The 25,467-nt window shown below is 41.4% G+C and overlaps 1 protein-coding gene across 2 annotated transcripts in view; it reads left to right on the forward strand.

Annotated features, from left to right (window-relative positions):
• IQCM (IQ motif containing M) overlaps window positions 1-25,467 on the forward strand; it is an 89,575-nt gene that overhangs the window by 22,711 nt on the left and 41,397 nt on the right. For both annotated transcript variants that reach the window (XM_083631252.1, XM_083631253.1), the window contains exons 6-10: window positions 5,686-5,810; window positions 8,555-8,625; window positions 16,425-16,614; window positions 18,952-19,096; window positions 24,177-24,311. In XM_083631252.1, the coding sequence (XP_083487378.1) occupies window positions 5,686-5,810; window positions 8,555-8,625; window positions 16,425-16,614; window positions 18,952-19,096; window positions 24,177-24,311 (666 nt within the window). The remainder of the gene's footprint in view (window positions 1-5,685; window positions 5,811-8,554; window positions 8,626-16,424; window positions 16,615-18,951; window positions 19,097-24,176; window positions 24,312-25,467) is intronic.

Raw genomic sequence — 25,467 nt, forward strand, 5'->3', positions numbered from 1 at the left:
AAGAGCCAATTGGTGTTAGTTTCATCTCCATTTTCACAGCATTATGGTCGGAGCAAGTTTTAGGGCAAATTTCCACCTTTCTAGTCTTTGGAGCCAGTCCTCTAGTTATCCAAATTTGGTCAATTCTTGTCCATGTCATTTTGGCTTCAGAGAAGAAAGTTCCCTCTCTACCCAAGGGGTTCTTTGTTCTCCAAATGTCAACTAAGTCCATATTGTCAGTCATCTCAAATAAAGTTTTTGGTAGTCTGCCGTCCTTAGTAACTACCTGTCTCTGTGCCTTGTCCATATTTGTGGATACCACACCATTCATATCTCCCATCATGATGATATTATAATCCAAATAGTCCAACAATGTCTCATGCAACTTTTTAAAGAATTCAGATTTTCCCTCATTTGGTGCATAAACTCCTACTATCAAAAATTTCTCTCCTTGTGTTTGAATTTCAATTGCCACAAATCTTCCTTGATCATCTTTGAAGATAAATTTCGGTGATAGGCTCTCTTTTGCATAAATCACTCCTCCTCTTTTTTTAACCTTGTCCGATGAGATAAACTCTTGGCCCAATCTTTTATTAATCAATACTTTCCTATGTAGCCTTATCACATGTGTTTCCTGTAAACAAATCAAGTCCAGTTGTTCCTTTTTTAATAAATGGAAGACTTTTTTCCTTTTCTGCGGGGAGTTAAAACCATTAATGTTCTAACTTAATAGTTGCAGAGCCATGTCGTAGTTACTTTGCTTTTCCTCCAACTGCACCCAGTAGTTGTTCTTGTTCTGTCGGTGGTATCACTTTCTCTAAGTTGTCCAATCCAAAGGGTAGTGTTGCTAGTATTCCTGGTTTTAGTGCTCTTGGCTCTTCTCCAGATTCTTTCTGCAGGTCTTCTCCGTGATCTTTCAAAAATCTTTCTTTATCGTCCACTGATCTTATTTTTATCTTTCTTCCTTTGAAACTAAAGGATAGGCCTTGGGGAAATTCCCACCTGAAAACAATTCTATTGCTTCTCAGCAGGGCAACCAGATCTCCGTAGTTGGACCTAAGATCCAAAAGGTATTTCGGAATGTCTTTAAATATCTCCACTCTTGATTGATGTATTTCCAAGGTCTTCTGAAAATGCAGACTCAGAATTTTGTCTCTCTCCTCTTTTGTTCGGAGGGTGATCAAACAGTCTCTCACCCTGTTCTTCCCCCCCCTCTTCCAAGCCTGAAAGCACTTACTATCTTAAAATCTTGCTTCTGTGAATCTAGGTTCCAAAAGTCTGCAAATTCCTGCATAAGAAAGTCACTTAGGTTGTCTTTCTCAAGTTCAGGTACGGCCCTGATCCTCAAATTTGTTTGTTTTTCCTTCAATTCAGTCATAGACAACATCGACCTATGGTCCTCAAGTTGCCTACATATCGGTGGTATCTTCTCCTCTATGGCAACTGCTTTTTCCTTTGCTTCTTCAGCTGTCTTTCAGGTCAAAGTAGATTCCTGTAGCAATTTCTCAATAGTTTCTGTATTAGTGTTCACCTTCTGTCCCAAATTATTGATGCTTGTAGTGTTTTGGTCAATTTTAGTTGATGCTTCAGCTACTTGTTTACTTAATTTTTCCAAAGATTCATTAATTTTACCTAATGCCAAAGCCAAAACATCTTCAGATGCCATTCCTTCTGACTTAAATTGAGCAGATGCTGCCCCTGATGGTGCAGAAGGGCCAGATGCTGATGCTCTTCGCTGCTGCCACGATTTACCAGACCTTGTTGTTTTTTCTTGAAGCAAGTCTATTTTATCTTTTTCATTTGCCATAACACTTTATCTGGAGCTCAAGGTCGATCCCACGGCCGGAGTTTGTTTTAAAGTGGAAAATTTCCCTGGCCAGTTTGAAGTGGAAAATTCCCCTGGCCAGTTGTAACAATTTCAAACTTCCTCTAGGGGGACACAGTAACAGTCAATACTTGTTGCATTAAAATAACTCTTTCTAGTCCCCCATTTAACAAAATAAAGAACAGTTTCAATTTCAGTTAGTTTTCAGTTGCCTTAAAGTCAGGAGAAACCAGTCAGAAACAAAGTATCTCTCTTGCAGAGTTATGTCAAAAAGTTACATTGTCCATAAACAGTGCGTTTCACAATGCGGCAATCTTATTGTCCATTGACAGCCCGTTCCCAGGCATTAAGCAGTGGACTTTTGTTTCCTTTCCTCTCCTCTTTTTGCAGGGAAAGATACTTCTCCCTTTTCCCTCCCCTCTCCTGCAACTCAGGGAGGGAGATCTCTTGTATTGATGTTAGGATTCTAGTCCTTTTCAGTCGATTTTCCAGGTCTTAGCTTAGAAATTCTTTGCTTTAGTCTGTTTACAAGAAACGGAAGGCGGACTTCCTGTTTAAGCCTTCCCGCTTCGGTGCCAAATTAGAGCTTTTTCTTCCCTTATTTCCAGATCTTTAAAATTAACCTACTCACGGGTAGTTGTTTTGATAGCCGAATTGTCACAGGAAGAAAGTCAGCGCTCTCCGGTAACAGCTGTGTGGCTTCGCTCCACGGAAGAAGCAGTTGACTCTCAGCACCGCGCCACTCACCCCGCTTCGCTCCGGAGTCTGTAGTCGGGTTCCCTTGCAAATTGGGGGGGGCGCTGAAGGTGCCCGCCGAGTCCCACGGTCACAGGCTTCACCCGCCTGTGGTTTTTAGAAGGGTCCCCGCTTCGCCGTAGCGGCAAGACCCGATTTCCGCAGAGCTAAATCCCTCAAAGTTAGAGGGAATCCGCCATTATCGATGGCACCGACCCCGGAAGTCTGTAGTCCAGCAACATCTGGATAGCATCACATTTGCTGGCCCTGGGATAGAAGGAGGGAATTCCTTCTGCACTCTCTACCTGCGTTCTGGGCCCCTTACATTGCTGACAAGAGCTGGGCTGAATTCTGCAGGTCTGTTGCAACCTCTTATTCACCATGTGGAAGTGGCACCCAGTGAAGGGATGTTCCTGCTCACAATTTGATTCTTACTTCTTCAGCTAAAATCCAGTTTCTCAGATACCACAGTCCTCCTGGAAATAAATGCCATTTAAAAACATGACACATTACCATACCATTGATAGCCATATTGCATCTTACATTATCAGTTGCAATGCTTTTTGGAATTCTGATCACTTTCGCAGTCTGTTACATTTAGTAGCTTCTTAGATCCAGTGCTTATCAAGTTTTCTTTGTTATAGATGATCTCTGTTTTGCAAGAACTTATACATAAAATGTGTTGGGTTTTTATAGATGACTTAGTGATTTGACATCATAGCCATGTTTGTGCAAATATGGAGTTATTTTCCTTTATTTACAGTTCAAAAGAAAATGAATACAAGTTCAGCCCTGTATACAAGTTATTTATAAATACAGTATTTTGATCTATTCTTTCATTTTAGACAACTCGATTAGGTGAAATCTAAACTGTCCAAATCAACCCTTCACGACACCGTTATTCAAATAATTAGGATTTGAACTGACATAAGATCCTCCCTCCTCATTTTTCTAATTATACAGATAAACTGGTAGCTGCTAATTCTATCTTCCAGCACTTAATTGTTTGTAAGTGCCTAAAGATTAAAGCTAAATGTCCAATTAAAAAGGTATTAAACTATTGTGAGAGTTTATGGAAAGATAACACAAATTTTGAATTAAATGGTCACCGAGGAATAGTGTTGCTGAAATTGGTTGGTTCTTCCCAGTTCTTTATTGCTTTGCCGGAAGTAAGACTCTGAAGGATTTGATTACTGTTATAACCATGCAAGCGTTTAACTTGAGGAAGGGAATTAGACAAGTATGGAATGATTGCAGTTGAGCTTTTGACTGGCACTGACAAGATAAGGATATAGTATTTATCTTTTTAACAACATCACAAGAAAATGACACTTGTGTTGTTGCTTTGACATACTAAAGCATATAGGCCTTGTAATTCAACCCAACTGGGCCTGCCACAACCCTATAATTTCTGATTTTGGTAGAGCAGGTGTGGGGAATCATTTTCAGATCAGGGTATACATTCCCTTCTGGGCAAGCTTTTGAGGGCCATGTGCCAAGGGTAAGTGAAGCCAGAGGCAAAGATGGGTGGAGCAGCAAATCCTAATTTTACAACAGTTTACACATAAACAGCTTCATGTTTTCTCCACCTAGGCAAGCAGGATGTTCTACCAGAGTTCAAGGACACACTCAAAGACACTCAAAGAGGGGGGCATTAAAGCAGGTCTGGTGAGCAATGTGGCCTGGGGAGAGGGGCATAGTTGATGAGAGCCCTAAAGGCTAGACAGAGAGAGTTGAAGGGCCATCTTTAGCCCCTGGTCCACCAGCGCTACAACAACGGGACACAGCACACGCACCCTCCACCATCCTGTGAAAACCCCTCAATCCCGATTTTATTTTATTCTCTGGTAGATTTACAAAAAGAAAAACACATAGCAATAAATACATTTTAGAAAGGGCCATTATTAGACATAGACACACATAGCATTTCCCCCCCCTTTTTTAGTCAAGACTCCTTTTGCTCTGCAAAAGGAAAGGCCACGGAGAGGCAATAGGATTCTCCCTCGCAGCTGTCGCTAACTCCGTCACCACCACCACTGCTTGGAATAAGCGTTGGCTCATCCTTTTCCCTGAACTTGCTGGCGGCAGCACTGATGGGGGAAATAGGGACATTCCAGGATCAGATCATAAGCTGGGACGATTTTCATAATTCCGGGACTGTCTCTGGGAAATCGGGGCACTTGGAGGCTATGTGGTGGCATGGTCAGGTTCTGTTAGGATAACAAAACATTTGAACAGGATCTGATGTCTTTCCCAGTAATGGTTCTAATTGGTGTTTAATTCTATTGAAACCTGGGTCAGCTGACTGGCCATTCCCATGCTTCTGGGCTCAGCATTTCTGAAGCTATAGATATAACTCATGCTGCATAAAGCCCTCTACTGCCTTTTACTTGCCAGTTTTATAGATGTCAATGCTGGATTCCTAGGCTGGTTTAACAATTTTGCCTTCAGCAGCCAAGAAAGAACAGATGAGGTGCATAAAGATGGAAATAAGAACGTGGTTGTTTGGGGGTTTTTTTGGGGGGGGTTGTGTCAGACTGGCAGAAGAAATGTATTCCAAAGCATCCACTGTCTGTTTTAGAAGCTCTGAAGGTCACAGAATATCCACAGGTGTGTTACGATGAAAACTGTAGTGGGAAAAATGTCACCTGCTGAAAATTGACCTCTTTCAGAGCTCTGGGAGAGGCATGTGGCTCATCTTCCACAGATTCTCCTCCTTATAGCATGAGAGCCAATGTGGTGTAGTGGTTAAGAGCGGTAGATTCGTAATCTGGGGAACCGGGTTCGCGTCTCTGCTCCTCCACATGCAGCTACTGGGTGACCTTGGGCTAGTTACACTTCTCTGAAGTCTCTCAGCCCCACTCACCTCACAGAGTGTTTGTTGTTGGGGAGGAAGGAAAAGGAGAACGTTAGCCACTTTGAGACTCCTTCGGGTAGTGATAAAGCGGGATATCAAATCCAAACTCTTCTTCTTCTTGCATCAGACAGAAAGACTGGAAATATTTAAAAATAAAAGTCTAGTTATGCTTTTACTCAGTTTGCATCATTTGGCGGTGGTTTTGCCCACACACATCTTGCTACTAAGTTGTGTTGTCTTGATTATTATGGTATTGATGTATGGTAAATTTCAGTGATCTTCCCAATAGGAAGAACATACCAAGACTGGAGAGGGGTAGTATTATCAGATACTATGCCTCCATACTCATCGCTCACCAGTAAGGAACATCAAGAAAGACTGAAAGCAATAACGAAAAGGCAAAGGCAAAAGATGGTAAGTCATAGTTGAATTTCACCCCAGGTTCTGAAGTGTCCCATAGAGTTTAGGAAGTATGCTCTGACACTATGGAGCCGGATTATAAAGAACAGAAGTTTATTGAGTGGTCTTGATCTGTGTATGCTTGTGGAGAGCAATCTTAAGTCTTCAGAGTTCATATTAAAGGATAGAGGAGTTCATATGTGTGAACCTAGTGAGCTTTAGCTGTATGTTTTCAAACCTCAGGCCATACTTGATGTGCATAATATATGCATATATGTTTTTCCTAGTGGGGCAAATAAAAAACAGAGGAAAGGTGGAGATTTTGACAGGGAAAATTATGTGGGGTGGAGATTTAACTCCCTCACCCTATGCTACTTTCCGTTCTGGGTTGCTGCCCTCTTCCTCCCCTACACCCCTGCTACACTATGAAACTTCACAAACATCCAACTCTACACTGAAGCCTTCACCACAATTAAATTATTTTACTTATAAACATAATCTCCTCTCATACACCAACCCTCTCCTATATATACAATCCCTCACTGAACACCTCCACACACTCCACCCTGTGCTGAAAGCCCCCTTGCACACACTGCTTCACACTGACCCCAATCTAACAAACAAGCAAAGGCCAACTCATACAAGGGAAGAATTCTCTTGCAGTACAGTAAGGCCCAGTTGCTTCATAAGGACCACAGCATGAGGCATCTTTGCTGTTCCCAGGCACATCTTCATCCCAATCTGGATTTGGGCCTGAAAAACTAGGGGAAAGTGGGTGTGTGGAGTGTAAATTGTAAGTAAGTACAATTTGTGACATTTGCACAGCATCATTCCTAATCACGGGACATGTCTGTTAAGGCATTTGCCTTGGCTTCCATTTTCTTGGCTTGTAGAGCTTGAGCCAACATGAGAGCCTTAGCTTTGGTCTTTAAACCGGCAGGTTTTTGGTCACTGAATATGAACTCTGTTCTTTAAGATGCCCTGTGTTAGGTACAAAAAAGTGTACTTAAGTTCCCTATATTGTGTGGTGCTGAATTTACCAGTTCCACAATCAATGAGATGTTATCTTCAGAATATCAGAGCAGTTCCATCAATGTTAAGGGGCACACCACTTCACTGAAGGAAAATCAGAATACTGTATTCCTTCAATTAAAGTTATAATAATAATTAGAGAAGCAAATTGCTAGCACTGTGCTGTTTAATTTGAGAGAAGCACCTCATTTAGAGTAGTTAACTTCTGAGTCCTTAAGTAATTATTTAAACAAACTCACTTTAAGAGATAACAGCAAATCTCATGTAGAAACAAAGCCAATTCATTTATTGAACTTTGCTACTGAGCATTTAACATGTTATCTCTCTGAGGCTGTTATCTCTGTAGCTGAATTTGTGGAAATAGAACCTAATCATTCAGCTGCGAAAGGCTATTCACTGAGGTTTATTTACAGAGGTATCGTATATAGCTTCATTTACAGAAGGGATCCCTTCATTTAAAGGGATTTATTGTATAGTGGAATACACGGGGATCATACTCTAACCTAGCAATTATTAGAGGGGTGGCGCCTGAATAAATATTGCTTTCGGTTTGTCCTATTTTTCTTACAATGATAAACAGTTTTCCTTCTTCTTCAAGGTAGTCTTTTTTATGCCCTTAACCTGGCCATCCAAAGATATTTCATTGCAAATTCAATGCTGTACAACAGGGTTGGAAAACTCCTGGCTTGTGGGCCTAATCAGGCGCTTCAGGTCTTTGAATTTTATTGTTAACCTTTCTCACATACCGCCTATCCCCCTTAGCCGAATGGACACAGAAAGCACAGCCGCTGACATGCATCTTAATGTAAATCTATCATATTTATTTATGTAGGAAAAAATTGACTTTACTTGCTTGTTGTGAGTGTTAAAATGCGAGTTTGATGCATATATTTTCTAATTATATTGTTTATTGAAATGTTTATAAGAAGTCCCATTCTGACTGAGCATGTTATTACCAAGAGGAAAAACCTCTGTTATCCTAAAATATTGATGATGAATAAGTGCGTGAAAATACACAAATGTGATTAGAACTAATGTGACCTCGGCTCAGCTCAGAATACTTCAGGTGTCTTTCTTAAGCAGGAGTCAATCTCTTTGCAGTGGGAGGGTGGTGCGTGATGGGGGTGGGATTTTTCCCTTTGCAAATATGCATACTTCAGTGGGCAATTACTAGCTCACTGAGTTTGCAGCCAACTCTGAAATCATTATAAAAAATGTAAACAATAATGATATTTTTTAAACAACAACAACAACAACAACTGAAGGACTGAACAGTACAGGTGATGAGTCTGTATAATTGTAATCAGAATCAGATTGCATCCCTAGGCCTGACAAACAAATATAATTAAAAACCAGGCAATTGGTGAATGGGGCAATTGCCCCATTCACCAGTTCTTGCCATCTGCTTCCTCTTCTACATGACTTCTTTCCCCCATTCTTCTATAACTTCCTCTTCCTTCATGAACAGGGAAGTGAGTGTGTGACAGCAGTACTGCAATTGCTACTACATCCTCGTCGCATTGATCTCATTCTGGCACAATTTCCTTCACCCAGCATTAGCCATGCTTTAAAATAATATTTATTTATGTGTGGTTAGGTAGCTGTCTCATATATATTTGAAGGGTACCCCTTCCTTTGTGACCATTTTATTCCATGAAAGATCTGTCACAGTGAATACTCATGCATGTCTCCTGAACAATTCTGTTAATCGGTCCTTTTCTTCATAGCGGCGCCGTCGAGAAACTAAAGTGAAAATATGCTCTGAAGAGCCTCTGAAGCCTTCAAAAAAATCTTACAGGTGCTTCCAATTATTTTTCTGAAACAGGACACAACCTAGTTTGCTACTGGATTGTTTGCCATGTGTGTGTTTGTGTGTGTGTGTGTGTGTGTGTGTTCTAAATGTCAGGTATCTTAAATTTCCAAAAGCAAAAGAAAGGAACAGGTTCAAATTATTTTTGGTAACGATTTAAGGCACACTTCAACTCTGCAGGATATAGAGGTTCTGCACTGGTAAGTGGATCCTAGGGCTGTTACACAGTGCTGCTAAGTATTGGAATCAAACATGCAAACAGAAGCTGTGCTGGAAGCTCTAATACCTAGCTATTCTCTTTAAACTGAGAGCTCATCTGCACTACACTTTTAAAGCAGTATCACACCACTTTAAACCATCATGGCTCCCCCCAGAGAATCCTGGGTACTGTAGTTTCTTAGGGGTCCTGAGAGTTGTTGGGAGAAACCTATTCCCCTCAGAATTCCCAGAGTTCCCTGGGAAGAGAAATTGATTGTTAAGCCACTCTGGGCATTGTAGTTCTGTGAGGGGAATAGCAACCTTGATGAATTACAGTTCCCAATTGGGTTTGGGGAGAATAAAGGAAGGAATTTATACAGATGCCTTCTGTTTCCTGTGACCAGAAGGCTCCTATAAAGTCAACCTATCCAAAGGGTAAAACCAAATAAAAAATAAATCCAATAAATTCAGGGGAACACTGGGATGGTGTGCAGAACTCCACTCTGGAATGAGATTATTCCCCCCTTCCCAATAGTCTGTGAAGGGCATGCATACCATATGGAGAGCATTAGTGGACAAGGACTGGGCTGGATTGGGCTATGCCATTACCTGGCACTAAAACAGAGGTGGTACTATCCTCTGCTGTGTCATGCCATTAACATTTTGCAAGCTGGTTGTGTTAAAAGAATCGAAATGTCACTTTTTCACCCAACCTTCTGACACAATGTTTATCAGAAAAGTTGGAACAACCCTTTAATGCTCCTGTTTAGTATTCTTAAATTCAGCTGCCATTCAGGAACGCATTACAAAATGTAACAAATGAAAACAGAAGAAAGTGCATTTCCTCCTAATGTGCCTAAGCCTATTTTATATCAGTTTGACACACATAAGCTTCAAGCTTTGCATTTTCAATTATATGCCTTCCTTAATTAGTCTGTCTTGAAACCCCGTTTATTGAAATATTTATTTGTAGCAAGGACAGGGAACTCTTGCCTCTACAGATGTGGGTGCTCTGTATCTCCCACCATCCCTGACCATGCTGGCTGCGGCTCATGTGAGTTGAAGGCCAACAAAATGTGGAGGGATACAAGTTTCCCATCCCTGGTTTATATGATCAGATCTATCATTGTGAAAATACAGTATATTGCATCATGGTTTCTGTTTATTTCTTGTGCGGAAGCCATTAAAACATCTGATCTAATTCAAAAAAAACACTGTATTTTTTCTGATTATGATGTATATGTGATACATAATTTATATGAGATATAATAATTAGTGACCTAGTTATCCCACAAGCATGACATAGTAGAAACTGTAATAAGTGAGATTCTTTATTCTGTTAGTGATCTTTTTGTAATGTTATGTGTGTGTTATGTGTGTCTGTATTTTTAACCCTTAAAGCTAAGTAATGGAATGTCTATGATAATAAATTCCTCTCCAAAAAGTTCTTAAACTAAGATTAGAAATCTCCAGAGCTTAGTTTTACTCAAGTGTCACAATGACTTAACCTTTGAAAAGAACTGTTAATGTGATCATTCAATCCCATAAGATATTGAGTGTGATATTAATGCATCTTCACAGGGAACACTGGCTAAACAAAAGCCATCTCTTAGTTCATTCTATCATTTATCTGAAGAATTTTTATTCCACTCTTCAGCCAAAAAAACACATAGCACAAGAGGAAAACAGATTGGAAGGGAGAAGAAATAAAGCTAACTGTGGTAATGCTACTCTTGTTGATTATTACTATATCGGAATATACTATTCTTGCACAACGTCCCTCAACATTAATGTGGTAAGAGGGCTTTTTGAACTTACCATCTATTGTGATATAGTTATTGCCCCCCCATCAATTTTTTTTTGTATGCTGCTACACAACATCATCATTATTCAAGCATGCCAGTGCAAGTAGATAAATAAGGTACCACTGTGGCGGGAAGGTAAATGGCATTTTCATGTGCTCTGGTTTCCATCATGGTGTTCCATTGCACCAGAAACGGTTTAGTCATGCTGACCACATGACCCAGAAAGCTGTCTGTGGACAAATGCCGTCTCCTTTGGCTTGAAAGTGAGATGAATGCCACAACCCCATAGTTGCCTTTGACTGGACTTAACCGTCCAGGGGCCCTTTACCTTTTACCTTTACTACAATTATGTAACCCCCTTTTCTATCACAAAATTGCAACTTTTCTGAAAGATGTGGGACTCAGCAATACAGCTGCAAATAAAAGGTTTTAAATGTGTTGTAAAGTGCAATATAAAAATGTGACACTAGATGGTGACAGTGAGCTATACAAAATTCAACGTATTTTTCAAAACGCTTTTTTAAAAAAGCATTTTCACAGTGTTTTTTTTAATATGTGTGTAGATTCCACCCTGGAGTGGATCCTTGATATTTTCATTTGTGTGGCATCATCCTGGTTTCTGTATGTTTAGCTGGTAGCCCCAAGAGAGCTACATACCTTTTGTACTCAGTTCCTTCCCCTAAACCACGTTTGGATCGATTCTTTATTTCAACAGTTGCTTTTTGAATCTCTGTTCTTACTGAAATTGTGAAGCTACTATTCAAAGCAGATAAATAAAATAGCCCCACCTTCACAATTGCAGGAAGCAGGAGAGAGTGGGACAAAGGGAGGTAGAAGACTTAAGCTTGGGCCCTGTGACAGTCTGGAAAGTCATATCATCCTCTCATAAAAGGACTGGGCTGCCTGGGTCCATCATAAATATATATGGTATAGCTCACGTACATTGTTCATATGTTGGTTTCTGCCTCTTTCAGCTTTAGTGCTCCAAATGTTGCATTCTTGTTCAGCACAAATTGTATGAATTTTTTTGCTACCCTATTGCAGTTTATAAATAAACCATTTATTCTCTGTTCAAGTCCTCCAACAGTTTGCTGCTAATCCTCAGCAGATTAATATGCTTTCAGCGATAATCCTTTCATCTGCTGAAGTTCAAAGATGCTGAATCACTAAAGTTAGTAGGCTGACAGAACTTCCAGTAAAATGGTACCAAGAAAGTGACGATCCTTTGATGGATTTCTTTTAATTTTTAAGGTTAAAATTGTAGGTGGCATAAAAATATCTGGCATTCACGAACCGTCTTTCAGCACCAATAGAACACTTGAAATCTCAGTGCAAAATATTATTTGCCATTTGTCTGCCTCCTCATAGCTTCACATGTGGGCAACCTGCTCTATAAAATCTTACACTAAGAGATGTTGGTGAATAAAGAGTGGGAAATGTATGGATCGTTAATGCTTTGCATAGATTCCAGAAAATTGCACAAGCAGCTCTGACTGCAGGCTGTTGGGATTCAAAAGTGGGAAGAGTGCGGTTGTGCTCAGGTAGGTTCTGCTGTTGTGCTTTCCACAGGCATCTGGTTGGCTACTGTGAGACAGGATGCTGGACTAGATTGGCTATTGGCTGGATCCAGCCAGCTCTCCTTATGTTCATATTTGAGACACACTTTCCATGTCCATGCATCACAATAAATTGAAATTACTGGTTTAATGTGGATGAACAATATGCTGGCGCATACAATCCATTCACTCACCCCTTTTTCAAAACAATCCAGTTATAGTTAGCTTATCTTGAGATCTATGTTTGCTACTCTTAAGCAAACCAGGAGTGCAAATCAGGATTTGAAGTTGGCTTATGAATTCTGACTTGCTTGAGAACAACTGGGACAGGATCCTGGCTTTTCATGCCACAACGAGATAGCCTCAGTTGGGTTTACCTGTGCACATGAAAGGAAGATGCTCATTCACAGTAAGTCCAGGAAAGCCAGGAATCCTGGATTATTGTGATGTGAAAACATGGCTACTGGACAGCGACAGAAAGAGCCGCAGGCCTTATGATAGGAGAACTAGGCCTGTACAGCCTGCCGGCTCTCCACCGCTGCCTACTTCTCCAGGTCACTGGGCAAGACAACATCACACAAGGGACACTATAACCTTGGGATGAGGCAGGGAAGCTGCACAGGTACTCCACACATATTGCAGTGGCACTAACTCATACTTTGAACCTGACTTGTGACACACAGTTGGCACGAAAGGTAGGCCATCAGTGATTTAATACATCCAAATTGTCTTATGTGGCATAAATTCAATCTACCACTTAAATACTTAAGAAAGGTTTTAGAACTATATAATGAATGTGTATGATGTCATACTCTGTTGGCTGGCAGTGTTTTGTATATTCTTGGAGGCCCGCATAACCTCTTTTTCTCCCCTTCATTCTCCTTATCTGTTTAGTCCCGCTCCAAAAGAGTGAGTGGGTCGGATGGAAGAGAGAGAATGGTTGCAAAGCAATGCAGAAATTGAGAGTGCATGTATCTTTGGGATGGAAAGAAATGTGCAGTGCAATCCTATGCATATATACTCAAGAGTAAATCCCACTGTGTTCTACTGAACAAAGTTGTGATGGTTATTGGTTTTATGGTTTTAACATTTATGTTCTGGTATCTTGCATTTGATTGGAATATTTATATACTGCTCTGCAGTCCCTTGGGATAAAAGGGTTTATACATGTAAACGATGATGATAACAACAAATCATTTGAGGAAAAGTGATAATTTGTTGTTTTTCCTTTTGAGCTTTCTCTCTTACGTTCAGAATATAGGAGGCAATTCTTCCCTTCTATATGATGTTTCTGGTTTAAGCATTTATGTTGTGAACTTCTGCGGGATACCATTTTGAACACGAATAACAGGTTATAAATATTTTAAACAAACCAATCATTTAATGAAAGTAATAAGTGTCTAGTAGTACAAATACACACACACACACACACACACACACACACACACACACACACAATCAATTCTTACCTAAAAATGAGCATGTCTGTGCCAAATCTGTCTGTGTTTTGTCTAAAAGTAGATGGCAACTTAGTCGGCAGAACATGGTACTCTTAATCTCAAGGTTGTGGGTTCGAGCCACATGTTGGGTGAAAGATTCCGGCATTGTAGGGGGTTAGACTAGATAACCCTTGTGGTCCCTTCCAACTGTAGATTCTATGAGCTGTTGCGGGGGGGGGGGCAGTAGGCCTCTTGCTGGAATTTGTAGGTGGGGAGTGTGCTGTCTTGTTGGCCACTGTGGGAACAGAATATTGAACTAGATAAACATCTGGCCTGATGCAGCAGCAGAGCCCTTGCTGTGTTCTTCTCGATAACATCATGTTCAAACTTTTCTCTTCATATTGCTTTTAGGTATGTTCTTTATGCTGTGGTTTGTTTTTAAACCTCACATTCTTTGTATAACCCTCTAACTGTTCCATTTTAGAAGAAAAGACCACCAAAAGATGAATGCCATCTTCAAAAAAAATGCAACTGTACCCAGTAGGCCTACAACCCATATATGACGGAAGGTCCTCACAATTTCAGTGAATGTAGCAGAAGTTCTTCTTCAAGGTCACTGTGCAGCAGGTGGAAGCCTCTTGGCTCAGTTTAACAGGACATCAGCCAACTCAAAGCAAATTGCAATTACACTAGAAATTACATTTGGACAAAACAGGAAGGCTGGGCCTGTTAAAGGAGGCAGAATATTTGCTTTGAGAGAATATGGGTTGGTAGGTGATTGGAGAGGGAGGAGGCAGACATCTGATTTTGAACTTGGCAACCCCTCCAGCTGGTTTAGTCACATATTTTCAGCTCAAAATCTATTTGGCCTTTACAACAGCCAAAATAAATGTCCCTTAATCACTTCCAACCTATTAACAGATGGGTAAACAGCTTTTATAAATGGGGCATACAAAATACTTCACAATCAGCCAAAACTAATTAGTGGCAATAGCTGAACCAAAATGTTTAATTCAAGTAATATATATATCAATGTAGATGAAAGTACAGTTTATTTTTTATTTTATTTTTTAAAAAGTCATTTCAAATATTATGCCTTAGAAAATTCACAATGGGCTTCATTTAAACCTGATGAATTTAGAATTCTAATTTGTTTTGGCTTTTCTTCTACATTAAGGCACACTCCAGTGGTGAAGATCTGCCAGCTGAAGGACTACTGTATAGTAAGGGCAAGGGCCACCATTTGAGGGCCACATGCCGATGGTGGGGAGGGCCAGAGGCAAAAGTTGGCAGAACAACAAATGTGCATTTGAACAGGAGGCTGGTTTCTGTACTCACCCTTCCCCATCCTCCTTCCAGGCAAGCAAGAGGCATTATCAGAGTATAAGGACACATTCCAGCCAGCGAGAAACACTTGGGGTTTGAGGCAGGACCAGTCTTTGCATTATGCTTATTAAAATAGCTAATAAAAAGTTATTAAAAACAACAACAACGACTGAACACTAACTGAGTTGTACAGAGGAAGTCTGTGGGATGACATTTCTGATCTCTATAAGTTGCTCTGGGAACCTATTTTGGCTGAAGAGTGGTGTAAAACTGCTTTAGAAAAACTATTACTCTGTTTTTCTCCTGAATTTTCAGTCTATTATTTCCAACACATGTCTGTGTATGTATGTATGTATGATGATGATGATGATGATGATGATGATGATGCAGTCACTAAAAGGGTTTGTGTGAAGAAAGGCATGAAAAATAATATAGATTTAAGGATGACCCATGTATTCAAATTAGTCACATAAATTTGGTGAATGTTGGGGTTGTTTTAGAGTCTCAACTTTAAAAAGATTGATTCAGAGGAAATGGGTTTAAATTGCAACTTTGCAATTTATGCAGATGGATGCAATTAATACAGATGGTTTTCTGTATTTCAGTGGAAATGTATATTTTGCATGGCGAGTTCCCACCTCCCCCCAAAGAAATAACGACACAGGACACAAGAATTCAGGTTAATGGGTCAAATTAGGCCACAACTTTATTGATTACAGGAATTGAGAGGTATTGGCCTTAGGCATTGGTCCTAGCTACTAACCGGCTAAAAGCCGGAAGGGTTAACCACCAGTGGGAGGAGTCCTGCTGAGGCACGTCAACTAGGACCTCCCCCCGGTGTCACCGTGTGGGGGCGTGCCGTGGGCCCACACCTCCTTAGGTTTAGGACAAGGCCACACCCCCTCGGAATCCTTTACCGGACTACCCTTGTTTGGGGGAAGGTGACGGCGCTCCTTCCCCCTCATTTGCATAACAATACGACTGTAACCCCCACCAATGCCTAACCACCAATACCGACGAGTTGTGACGGTTTGCTACGAGGTAGACGAAAACCAAATGGCTGGAGCCAATCTGCCGCTTGGGAAAATTCCTACCAGCCCCCTTGATGGTGACCCACCGTAGTTCATAGCAACGTCAGTGAACCTAGCCTAAAGGGTGGGATGGGAGGGAAAACCGGGTCAGCTGTAAGGAAGAAAAGAGGAGGGGCCTCGGCTGCAGCCGGGTTAAATAGCCGAGGCCCCGCCCCCGGCACCAGCCGATTGGCTGGCCCAGGGTATGAGGTGGACAGGGATTCCCTTGTTATCGTGGGGGCTGAAGCCAGCCCCCGCACGTGTGGGGGAGGGCCGTGCAGCCCGCAACCCCACCTCCTTGCCAGCGCGGAAGTGGCTTTGTTAACATTTGCATTCATCCTTGTTTCCATACATGTTAAACTTTTTTCTGTTTTTCAACAAAATATTTTGTAGGAGAAGGCGTACGCTCAGTATAGTTCACGAGAAAGTCAAAAGGATTGGGCCACACTTGGATATCTTTGAAGCTTTCAAACACCTCCGAAAAAGACAAACCAAGGATAAATATATTTCATCTGCCATTATTATTCAGAAAACAATCAGAGGATGGCTTGTTCGTTGCAAAATGCACAGATTAAGGCTGAAGGTATTGTGTCAGAAGCTAGGTAACATGCCATGGTTAGGATTGCTATGCTTAGGCTTAACTATGAACCCTTTGCATTAGGCAGATCAGCTGACCATGATGATTTTTATGCATTAATACTGTTCAGGGCTGGCACTGCCATGAGACAAGGCAAGGCAGTTGCCTTGGTGCGGGAGGCTCTGGCTCTGTGAACTGTGCCTTGTGCTTCTTGGCTTTTGCCTCCTCCACTATGCACGTGCTGCCTGTGCCTAAATGCCCACCTCCCAGCAGTGGCGGGTGGCAGTGGGCAGTGGCTGGTGCACAGCAGGGGTGGCAGTGGTAGGAGGCAGTGTTTTTGTTTTGCCTCTAGGGGCAAAATCTCCTGGACTGGGGCCCTTATATCATTCCAGCAATTTGATAGGCAGGAATCTGATTTGTTGGATGGTAGATCTCTCTCTCTCTCTCTCTCTCTCTCTCTCTCTCTCTCTCTCTGTGTGTGTGTGTGTGTGTGTGTGTAAAATAAATAGCTTGATGTGATATAAAGGCAGCTTTCTATGTAGCTTAATGTATACTGCCTGAAGCCACAATCTCAGTTAAATAGACTGAAGGCCCACAGGCTGTGCCCTTTATTTAAACATTGGTACAGGTATTTAATGGTTTGCATATAATGATAAGTATGGCTTAGTGTGAATGATCAAGTGTGCTGTTATAGAAAATGAAAATCACATATGCTTTCTTCTTCCCCCGTCCTGCTGCTGCTATGCTATCCAAATGCAAGGAATGGTTTGCGTTAGCATTATGTGTGAACCCAAGGTCAAAGTTTTTCTCACTCTAAACAAACCATGTGTTCCTGGCTTGTTTGTCTGGAGAAGAGAAGTCACAAACCCAGGTTCACACATAACTCTAAGCCAAACCATGACTGCTGGGTAGTGTGATGGCAGCAAGGCTGGGGGAGAGGCAAGGCAGATATGATTTTTCGGTTTGAGTGTCCCCATTCTTACTCGTTCATGCTTAATTGTAGCTTGGGTTACTATTACATTAGAACTGGGTCAATGTATAGTACCCCATATCTGGTTGTAGTTAACTGTAATTTTTAATCTACCTGCATTGGTTTTGAAAATTTTTCTAATGTTGCTTTACATTGTCTTGAAGTTTTATCAGAGGGCAGTATATAAATACTTTTATAACTAAATAATATATACAGTGGTGCCCCGCAAGACGAATGCCTCGCAAGATGGAAAACTCGCTAGACGAAAGGGTTTTCCGTTTTTTGAGCTGCTTCGCAAGACGAATTTCCCTATGGGCTTGCTTCGCAAGACGAAAACGTCTTGCAAGTTTGTTTCCTTTTTCTTAACACCGTTAATACAGTTGCGACTTGACTTTGAGGAGCAACTCATAGAACGCAGTGTACACAGTAGCCTTTTTTGAGGTTTTTAAAGACTTTGGTGATTTTTGAAGCTTTTCCAAAACTTCTTTTGCAGCCATTTGGTAAGTTAAGCTTTTAAAACTTTTTTGGGGGGTTTTGGATTTTGGGTTGGGGTGTTTGGAATTCAAGGACTTGGTGTTGGGGAGGGGTTTGCAAGAATCTGGAAGCTTGTTTTCTTTTCCTGCATTTTTATGATTTTCTGTGACCATTGGGCCACTCTGCTGTTTTTTTTAAAAAAATCTGGATTTGAATTTCTGTGTCCTGGGTGGCTGGGGGAAACAGTTGGGGAGGGGTTTGCAAGAATCTGGAAGCTTGTGGGTTTTTTTCTGCATTTTTATGATTTTCTGTGACCATTGGGCCACTCTGCTGTTTTTTAAAAAAATTTCTGGGTTTGAATTTTGAAATGCTCTTTACAGTATGTGTGACTTTAAAGAGCACTTAATAAACTCTTGTTGTACCAAATTTGGCTTTGTTTGGACTTTTTTTGACCATAGGAATGCATTAATTGATTTTCAATGCATTCCTATGGGATTTCGTGCTTCGCAAGATGAAAAATTCGCTAGATGAAAAAATTCGCAGAACGAATTAATTTCGTCCTGCGAGGCACCACTGTATATAGTATTTCCTTGTGTTCTCCTGTATCTCGGTGTCTGCTGTTGCACATTGGTAATATCCCCCCCCCAAACACTAACACCTGTTGCCTCTCATTTTATTTTTTCACTTTTGCTTTGTAGAACTTCTGCAATAGTTTGAACAGACTTTGATACTTGCCTCATCACATTCATTTATGTGTGTGTGTCATGGTTGTGGTTGTACATACTTGCAAGGGATTTGTCTCTGTTCACCACCTCTAAGAGTTTCTTATTTTACACACTAATAATTTATAATCCTTTCCCTTTGAAATAAATGAAAACAAAATATTTGCGTAATTGTAGGCTAGGAGCCATGGACCAAGTTTACTAGCTGTCGTAAAGGAATATCGCAAAGTGATGTTTCGCATTAAACGCCGATGTGGAATCTTGGATCCAACTACACCCCTAATATTTGATCAACTGGAAGACTATCTTGACCACAAAAGATGTATGTATTGGTTATATTATATTATATTTCAGAGCAAACCATCATTGAAATTGCAATACCTCTTACTTTTTAAAATGCTGTCTATATTTCAATATTTCAGATTTCCAGAAAATGCAACCATCTCTTGTGCTTTCCAAAGCTTACAGTATTGTTTCAAAGACCTTTCCACCATAGATGAAATACAGGCTTATGTATTAACATTATGAGACTCTTATGCGGAGGTACCATAACTCACTGGTATAGAGCACAGGTACACTGTCCAAAGTTTCCTGTTAAAAGGATAAGGTAGCAGATGATGGGGAAAACCCAGTCTGAGACCCTGGGAAGCACCTGCTGGCCAGATTAGACTGGTGTAGTCAACCTGGTGCCCTCCAGACATTGCTGGAGTACAACTCCCATCTTCCCCAACCACTGGCTATATTGGCTGGGGTTGTTGAGAGTCCCAACAACTTCTGGAGGACACCATGTTGGCTACCACTGATTTAGGCAACACTAGGAGCTTCCTAGTTAATTGAGCACTAAGATGCACAACAGTGTGTTCTGTCAGGTTCTATGGTTAGAACTGCATGGGATGGTGGGTGTCCTATATCTTCGAATGCAGTTCACCACCAAACAGTAATAAAGCACAGGGGGCGGGGGAGGATTTAGTGATTACCATTAGAGGGTGGAAGAGCTTTGCTGAAAATGCTGTCCATTGTTTTATTGCCCACCCCCCCAACTCCTTTCTCCATATGCTTCTCCCACTCCAGTCTGGTATCCAAAATGGGAAATGAGTCCAGCTGGAGGGAAGTTTCGGGGAAGGGACTCAGGGAGGGGATAGGGAGTGACAGGTAGAGGAAATATTCAGCATCCACTTTTGCCCTCAGCTTCTTCACTGGAAATTACTATGCACTGCTGTTTGGTAGCATTCCTAGGTTCACCACAGTCTTCTGTAGTCCTGTGCTAGCTCAGCTCCAATCTGAATGTTATATCTCCCCTACGGAAGCTGCCCGTGAAGTCTTTCCACATGAAAGGTGATGGGCACAGCATGCAAAAGCAACTTACTGAGTGCCAAGGGCATGCCACGTTTGCATATCAGTGTGGCATGTCCTTGGCAGGAATGGCACTGGCACACAGGAACTACATGTGACTGAGGAGACACATGCATTAGCAAATGCTGAAACATGATGAGTACTGTGTGGAGTGCTGCCAAGGTCTTCTTGGCAGTCTCCACGAGGAGGCTGTAATGTTTACATTGACCCTGAGATAGGAAATGATGGAGCAAACTGGCAAGCGATAGGAAGCAATGGAGCAAATTGGCAAGTCACTAAATCTGAGTATTCGCAGTGAGATAGCATGAGAAACAGGCAGGTCCATCTACAAAGAAAACGAGGTGCTTGGCAGGCATTTTCCGGCACAGAGTATGGAGTGAACATATGGCCAATGTGGCAAAGCAACAGTCTATGCTTGATATAGCAGCATCTATCACACTAGCGATGCTAAATGTTGAAAAGGGGGTAATAGATAAATATAAAGTATTACTTTGAAGTTAAGCAGCAGAACTAGTAAAGTAGCAGTGATCATACCATTCTGTGTTGATGGTGAATATATCTAGTGACAGCAAGGAGATCTAGTGCTGGGCTGAAATCTGCACCCCAGCAATTTTCATACAATTTTCTGAATTGTGTGTATGCGTATCGTTTTCCAACGATTGGGTTAGTCCTTGATGTGGGTGGGTGTAGGCAAATTCTATTTGGTGTTGGTGTTACCTTTAATATGAGTTGGCTTCTGATGAATTAAAGAGCAGGTTGGCTACCCTCAGCATCCTGGTAGAAAGCTTGTCCTGTAAAATGAAATAAATGAAATAAAATAAAACCCAGCGACTACCTCTTATTTAATGATAAGATTACCAAGCCTCCCTGCCCCCCCCCCGGGGCATCTTAGAATTTGCCTACATCTTCAAAATATTAATGGGTACAGTTACATATAAAAAGGATGAAGTTAACCATTGAATATCTTATATCAGTACATGCATATCCAGGGTGTGGGTGTGGGTGAGAGGGAGACAGACAGACAGACAGACAGACAGACCTGGAGCGGCACTCTGAATGCAGACTGCAATAGTGGAGGAATCAACATAGTGAAAATGGTAAATAATAATAATAATAATAATAATAATAATAATAATAATAATAATTTATTTATTTATACTCCATCCATCTGGGTGGCTCTCACAAGAATATTAAACAGAATAAAACTTCAAACATTACAAACTTCCCTAAACATGGCTGCCTTCAGATGTCTTCTAAAAGTCAGATAGTTTATTTCCTTGACATCTGGTGGGAGGGCATTCCACAGGGTGGGCACCACCACTGAGAAGGCCCTCTGCCTTATATAGCAGCAGTAGCAAGAAATGTATACGTAGTTTGACAAGGCATGAAATATTATTTGTCAGGGATTGGATGGATACTGAGGGGTGGGCAGCAGGAGAACTGGGGTTGGAGATTGACTTGGAAGAAGGGATCAGTGAATGGGGGGAACCTGTAACAGCCAGAAGACAAGAGGCAGAGGTAGGAGAAGATGCAGGAGGATTGGAGAGTGAAGGAAGCAAAAATAAGTCAGGCTGGTGGAGAGTCAAGGGCTTCTGCACAGCCTCCTCCTGACCCCACCTCTCTTGCTCTACTGTCTCCCTAGACCATAAGAGGATTAAAGCGGGAGGAGCAGAAGGTTACACAGAGGCAGAGTCTTCACCTGCTTTTGTGAAGCCCAAATAGGGAGGATAAAACAAGCCAAGGTTGGGGGCAGGGCCTCTCTGTTGCGGCAACTGCCTTATCAGGTGCACACCTAGGACTATCTGAGAGAAGCAGGACTGATGGACATGCCTCCCCCTGACTTGTAAGTGTACTTTTGACAATGACGAGTTGATTTCTCACTCTGGACATTCCACACCTGACAGCACTGTGACATTATTGGGAGCAGGTGGACTGGCACTCTACCTGGGCACAGAGTTGTAGTCTGTAACACAGTTTACCCAAAATGTTCCCATCCTCACAATTAGAAATTGGGTTAGATGGAGCAAATTTAGCTGCCTCAGGTATGGCTATATGACAACATTATCCGAGTCAGGTGTAGGAGCAGCTTTAAATGCCTCAGGTGAAAGTGTGGCAGCTTGGTCAGAAGCCACTGCCAACCCTGTAGCACCTGAATAAAATACTGCAAAAGGATTACTAACAGGAACATTAAAACTCAAAGGGGATTGTTGGAGAAACGGGGGGGGGGGGGCAGACTCAATTCTGCTCTCTTTAGATTTAGACACAGAGAGATAAGTCCGAGACTACCTGAGTGTTTGGTATTACCCATTATGAAACACAAATAGTTCAAAAGTACTGCACCCCCCACTTTTTAAAGCAATATCACAAATCCACTGTTAAAACTAACATAAAACAAGCACACTACTGATAAAAAAATGTAAAATATTATATCCAGAAAGACTGTTCTTTTAACAAGGCACACACTTTTATATTACACTGTCTCAGGCTTCATAATCAACAACATTAACAAGAGGTCCAGTTATATAATTCTTTATATTTTTATTGGACCTGCAGATCTTGGTGGCCACAGGCTGTGCCCTAGGTGATCAGTCACAAGAAAGGAGCACTTTGGCTCCTCCTTCAGCTTGTTCTTCTATTACTTGATGGCCAGAAGAAATGCACAGCCTTCAGAAACAGACCTTGGTGACTCAGCTCACTTCCACCCCTAGTACTCTTAAAGAAGAATATTATACATTCAGTTTTGATGAGCTAACAGCCTTGTTGGCCTGAGTGGAAATAGAGTTTGATTTCACATTGTTTGATTTCACCAATGGAGACGGCATCCGACCTAAGTTTCCAACATCTTCTCATAAACACTATAATTGAACCTATATCTCATCTGGAGATAATTCTGTATAACAACAGAATGCATTTATTTTATTTTGCTCTGAGCACTTATGGCTGTTGAATAAAAACCACTCAGCTTTAGAAAAATCTTTTTGAGTAGCTAAAGCTGATCCATAACATAAAATAAAGAATGCATCCTGTTCTTGAATTTGTGTTCACACTGACAAACACATAGAGTGCTCTGAAGAAACAGGCTTTCCTATTCCTTTTAATTAGGGACATTGTGGGAGTTCACCCGAGCCTGACTTGGATAGGACATTTCAGGGTTCAAAAACCCCACCTCAAATTTCCCTGCTCCAGAGTTAGATTTAAAAAAAAAACCTGAGGGGGAAAACCCTCTAAACAAAAGAGAGGAACTCCTACACCCTCCTTCTTGCTTCTTATACTTCTCTGGCCCCCCAAAGCCACCACCTACCCCCAGCCCTCCAAAGCACTTCCCTGTTCCTTCTCTTGTCCATTGGTAGGGAATAGGAGCAGCAGTGGAATCAATGAAAGATGAGAAAGGAGAATTGTCTCTCTCTCCAGTTTTCTCTCCCTCCACTCTCCCATTTATGCAATGAGTTATAGTCTATGGGAGGGTTAAGACCTGCAATTGCAAGAGCTCCTGAAAGACCACTGTATAAAGGTAAAGGTAAAGGGACCCCTGACCATTAGGTCCAGTTGTGACTCTGGGGTTGCGGTGCTCATCTCGCTTTATTGGCCAGGGGAGCCGGCGTGCAGCTTCCGGGTCATGTGGCCAGCACGACCAAGCTGCTTCTGGTGAACCAGAGCGGCGCACGGAAACGCCGTTTACCTTCCTGCCAGAGTGGTACCTATTTACTTACTTGCACTTTGATGTGCTTTCGAACTGCTAGGTTGGCAGGAGCAGGGGCCGAGCAACGGGAGCTCACCCCGTCACGGGGAGACCACCGTATACTCCACCCCTATACCATGCTATGTGTGGATGCCTTCTTCTCCCACTCATTCTTTGCTTTGTATAATTTGTTTTGCATTTGAGAAGGTAATGCAACTATGCTGTTAACTTTAGTATTTTGAAAAATATTACTCATAAATACAGTTTATTTTATTTTTTAAAAATCTGATTTAAAATGATACGGAAATTTCAAGATTTGTTAAAGTTCTCACCTAATAAAAATGTACATATACATTATTTTACATTCTAGTTTACGAAACGATGTTTACCAAGAGAGACTTCTTGAAAGAGATGGATAGAAATGAGCTACCTAAATTCTTCAGAGATTGTGGCCTTTTCCCAACCCTGGCTGAAATGAACAATACAATGAAAATGGTATTAGAAGGTAAGAGATTTTCTGAATGTTTTTGTTCAGAGGCAGTAGAGAATGCTATTCTTAGGCAAAGGGGGGTTTAAATTGTTGAAGGAATGTGCACTTTGTTTATTTAAGTAATATTTAGAAGCTACATTATGCTGCTGAGTAATTCAAATGAGCCAGTGGTTGTTAGGGCTGTATAAAAAACAAAAATGGGCTTGGAACCTGACTCACTTGGACAGCCGGGTCACCTTGCCCTCAGAGGCTTGGACAGACATTGTGCTTCATCTTGGAGCTGAGGGCACCTCATTTTCTGAAGACTTGGATGGCTTCTTTATTGACTAGAATGAGAACATCAATAAATGCCTTCCCCCTGATTTGAAGGAAACTGCAGGCAATGTAGGCTCTTCTCAGGGGATGAAGCCTGCTATATTTCAGAGAGATAAGTGTAGAGGTTTCTGAGCAAAGAGAGCATTTGATTTATTTATTTATTTATCACCCCCCCCCGTAGTTTTGTGGGCAATTTGTTGTGTTCTATGTCATGAGTGTTGTGTGGCTGTGCAACATTTTCACATGCATTATTAAGTGTAGTGCTTTGTGTGGTCTATAAAACCAAATCTGTTAGTAAAAATCCTCAGAGGACAAGCCACCTTAATCTTCCAGGCATTCTAGGTTTTTTTGTTTTTGTATCTTATTGTTGTGGCTTTACCTTAAGAGCTGTGGATAAGAGCTATGATGCCAAGACTAGTCAGAAGTGCAAGATGGTGAGGCCCAAGGCTAAATCAGTTGCAGGTAGTTTCAAGGGTGGAACGGGTGCTACAGGGGTATACTGTGTGTATGACATCTGTATGGTTGTTGCAGTTACACAGATGACTGCAACACAGCTCATGAATTGGGGAGGATGTTAGAATTCCTGCTCCATGATTGCAGTCATGGGATTGTTGTCTATCACATGACAGTATATGTTTTGACTCCACAGAGTGGGAACTGATGGAGACAGGATGTTTGTGTTACTGTGTTCCATGAAGTAGGACTATTGTCCTTTATTCCTTTTCTCTTTGCTGTCTGATGCTAGAGAGAGAGGGAGGGAGCCATGCTGCAGTGGTCCGTGTGTGTTTATATGTAATTAAATTAACAGATTAGCCAGAATGCTGAGTTGATGAGGTCTGTCACACAAGTTGTGAAG

The sequence above is a fragment of the Podarcis filfolensis genome (genome assembly GCF_964270895.1).
Source record: "Podarcis filfolensis genome assembly, chromosome: 9".
NCBI lineage: Eukaryota > Metazoa > Chordata > Lepidosauria > Squamata > Lacertidae > Podarcis > Podarcis filfolensis.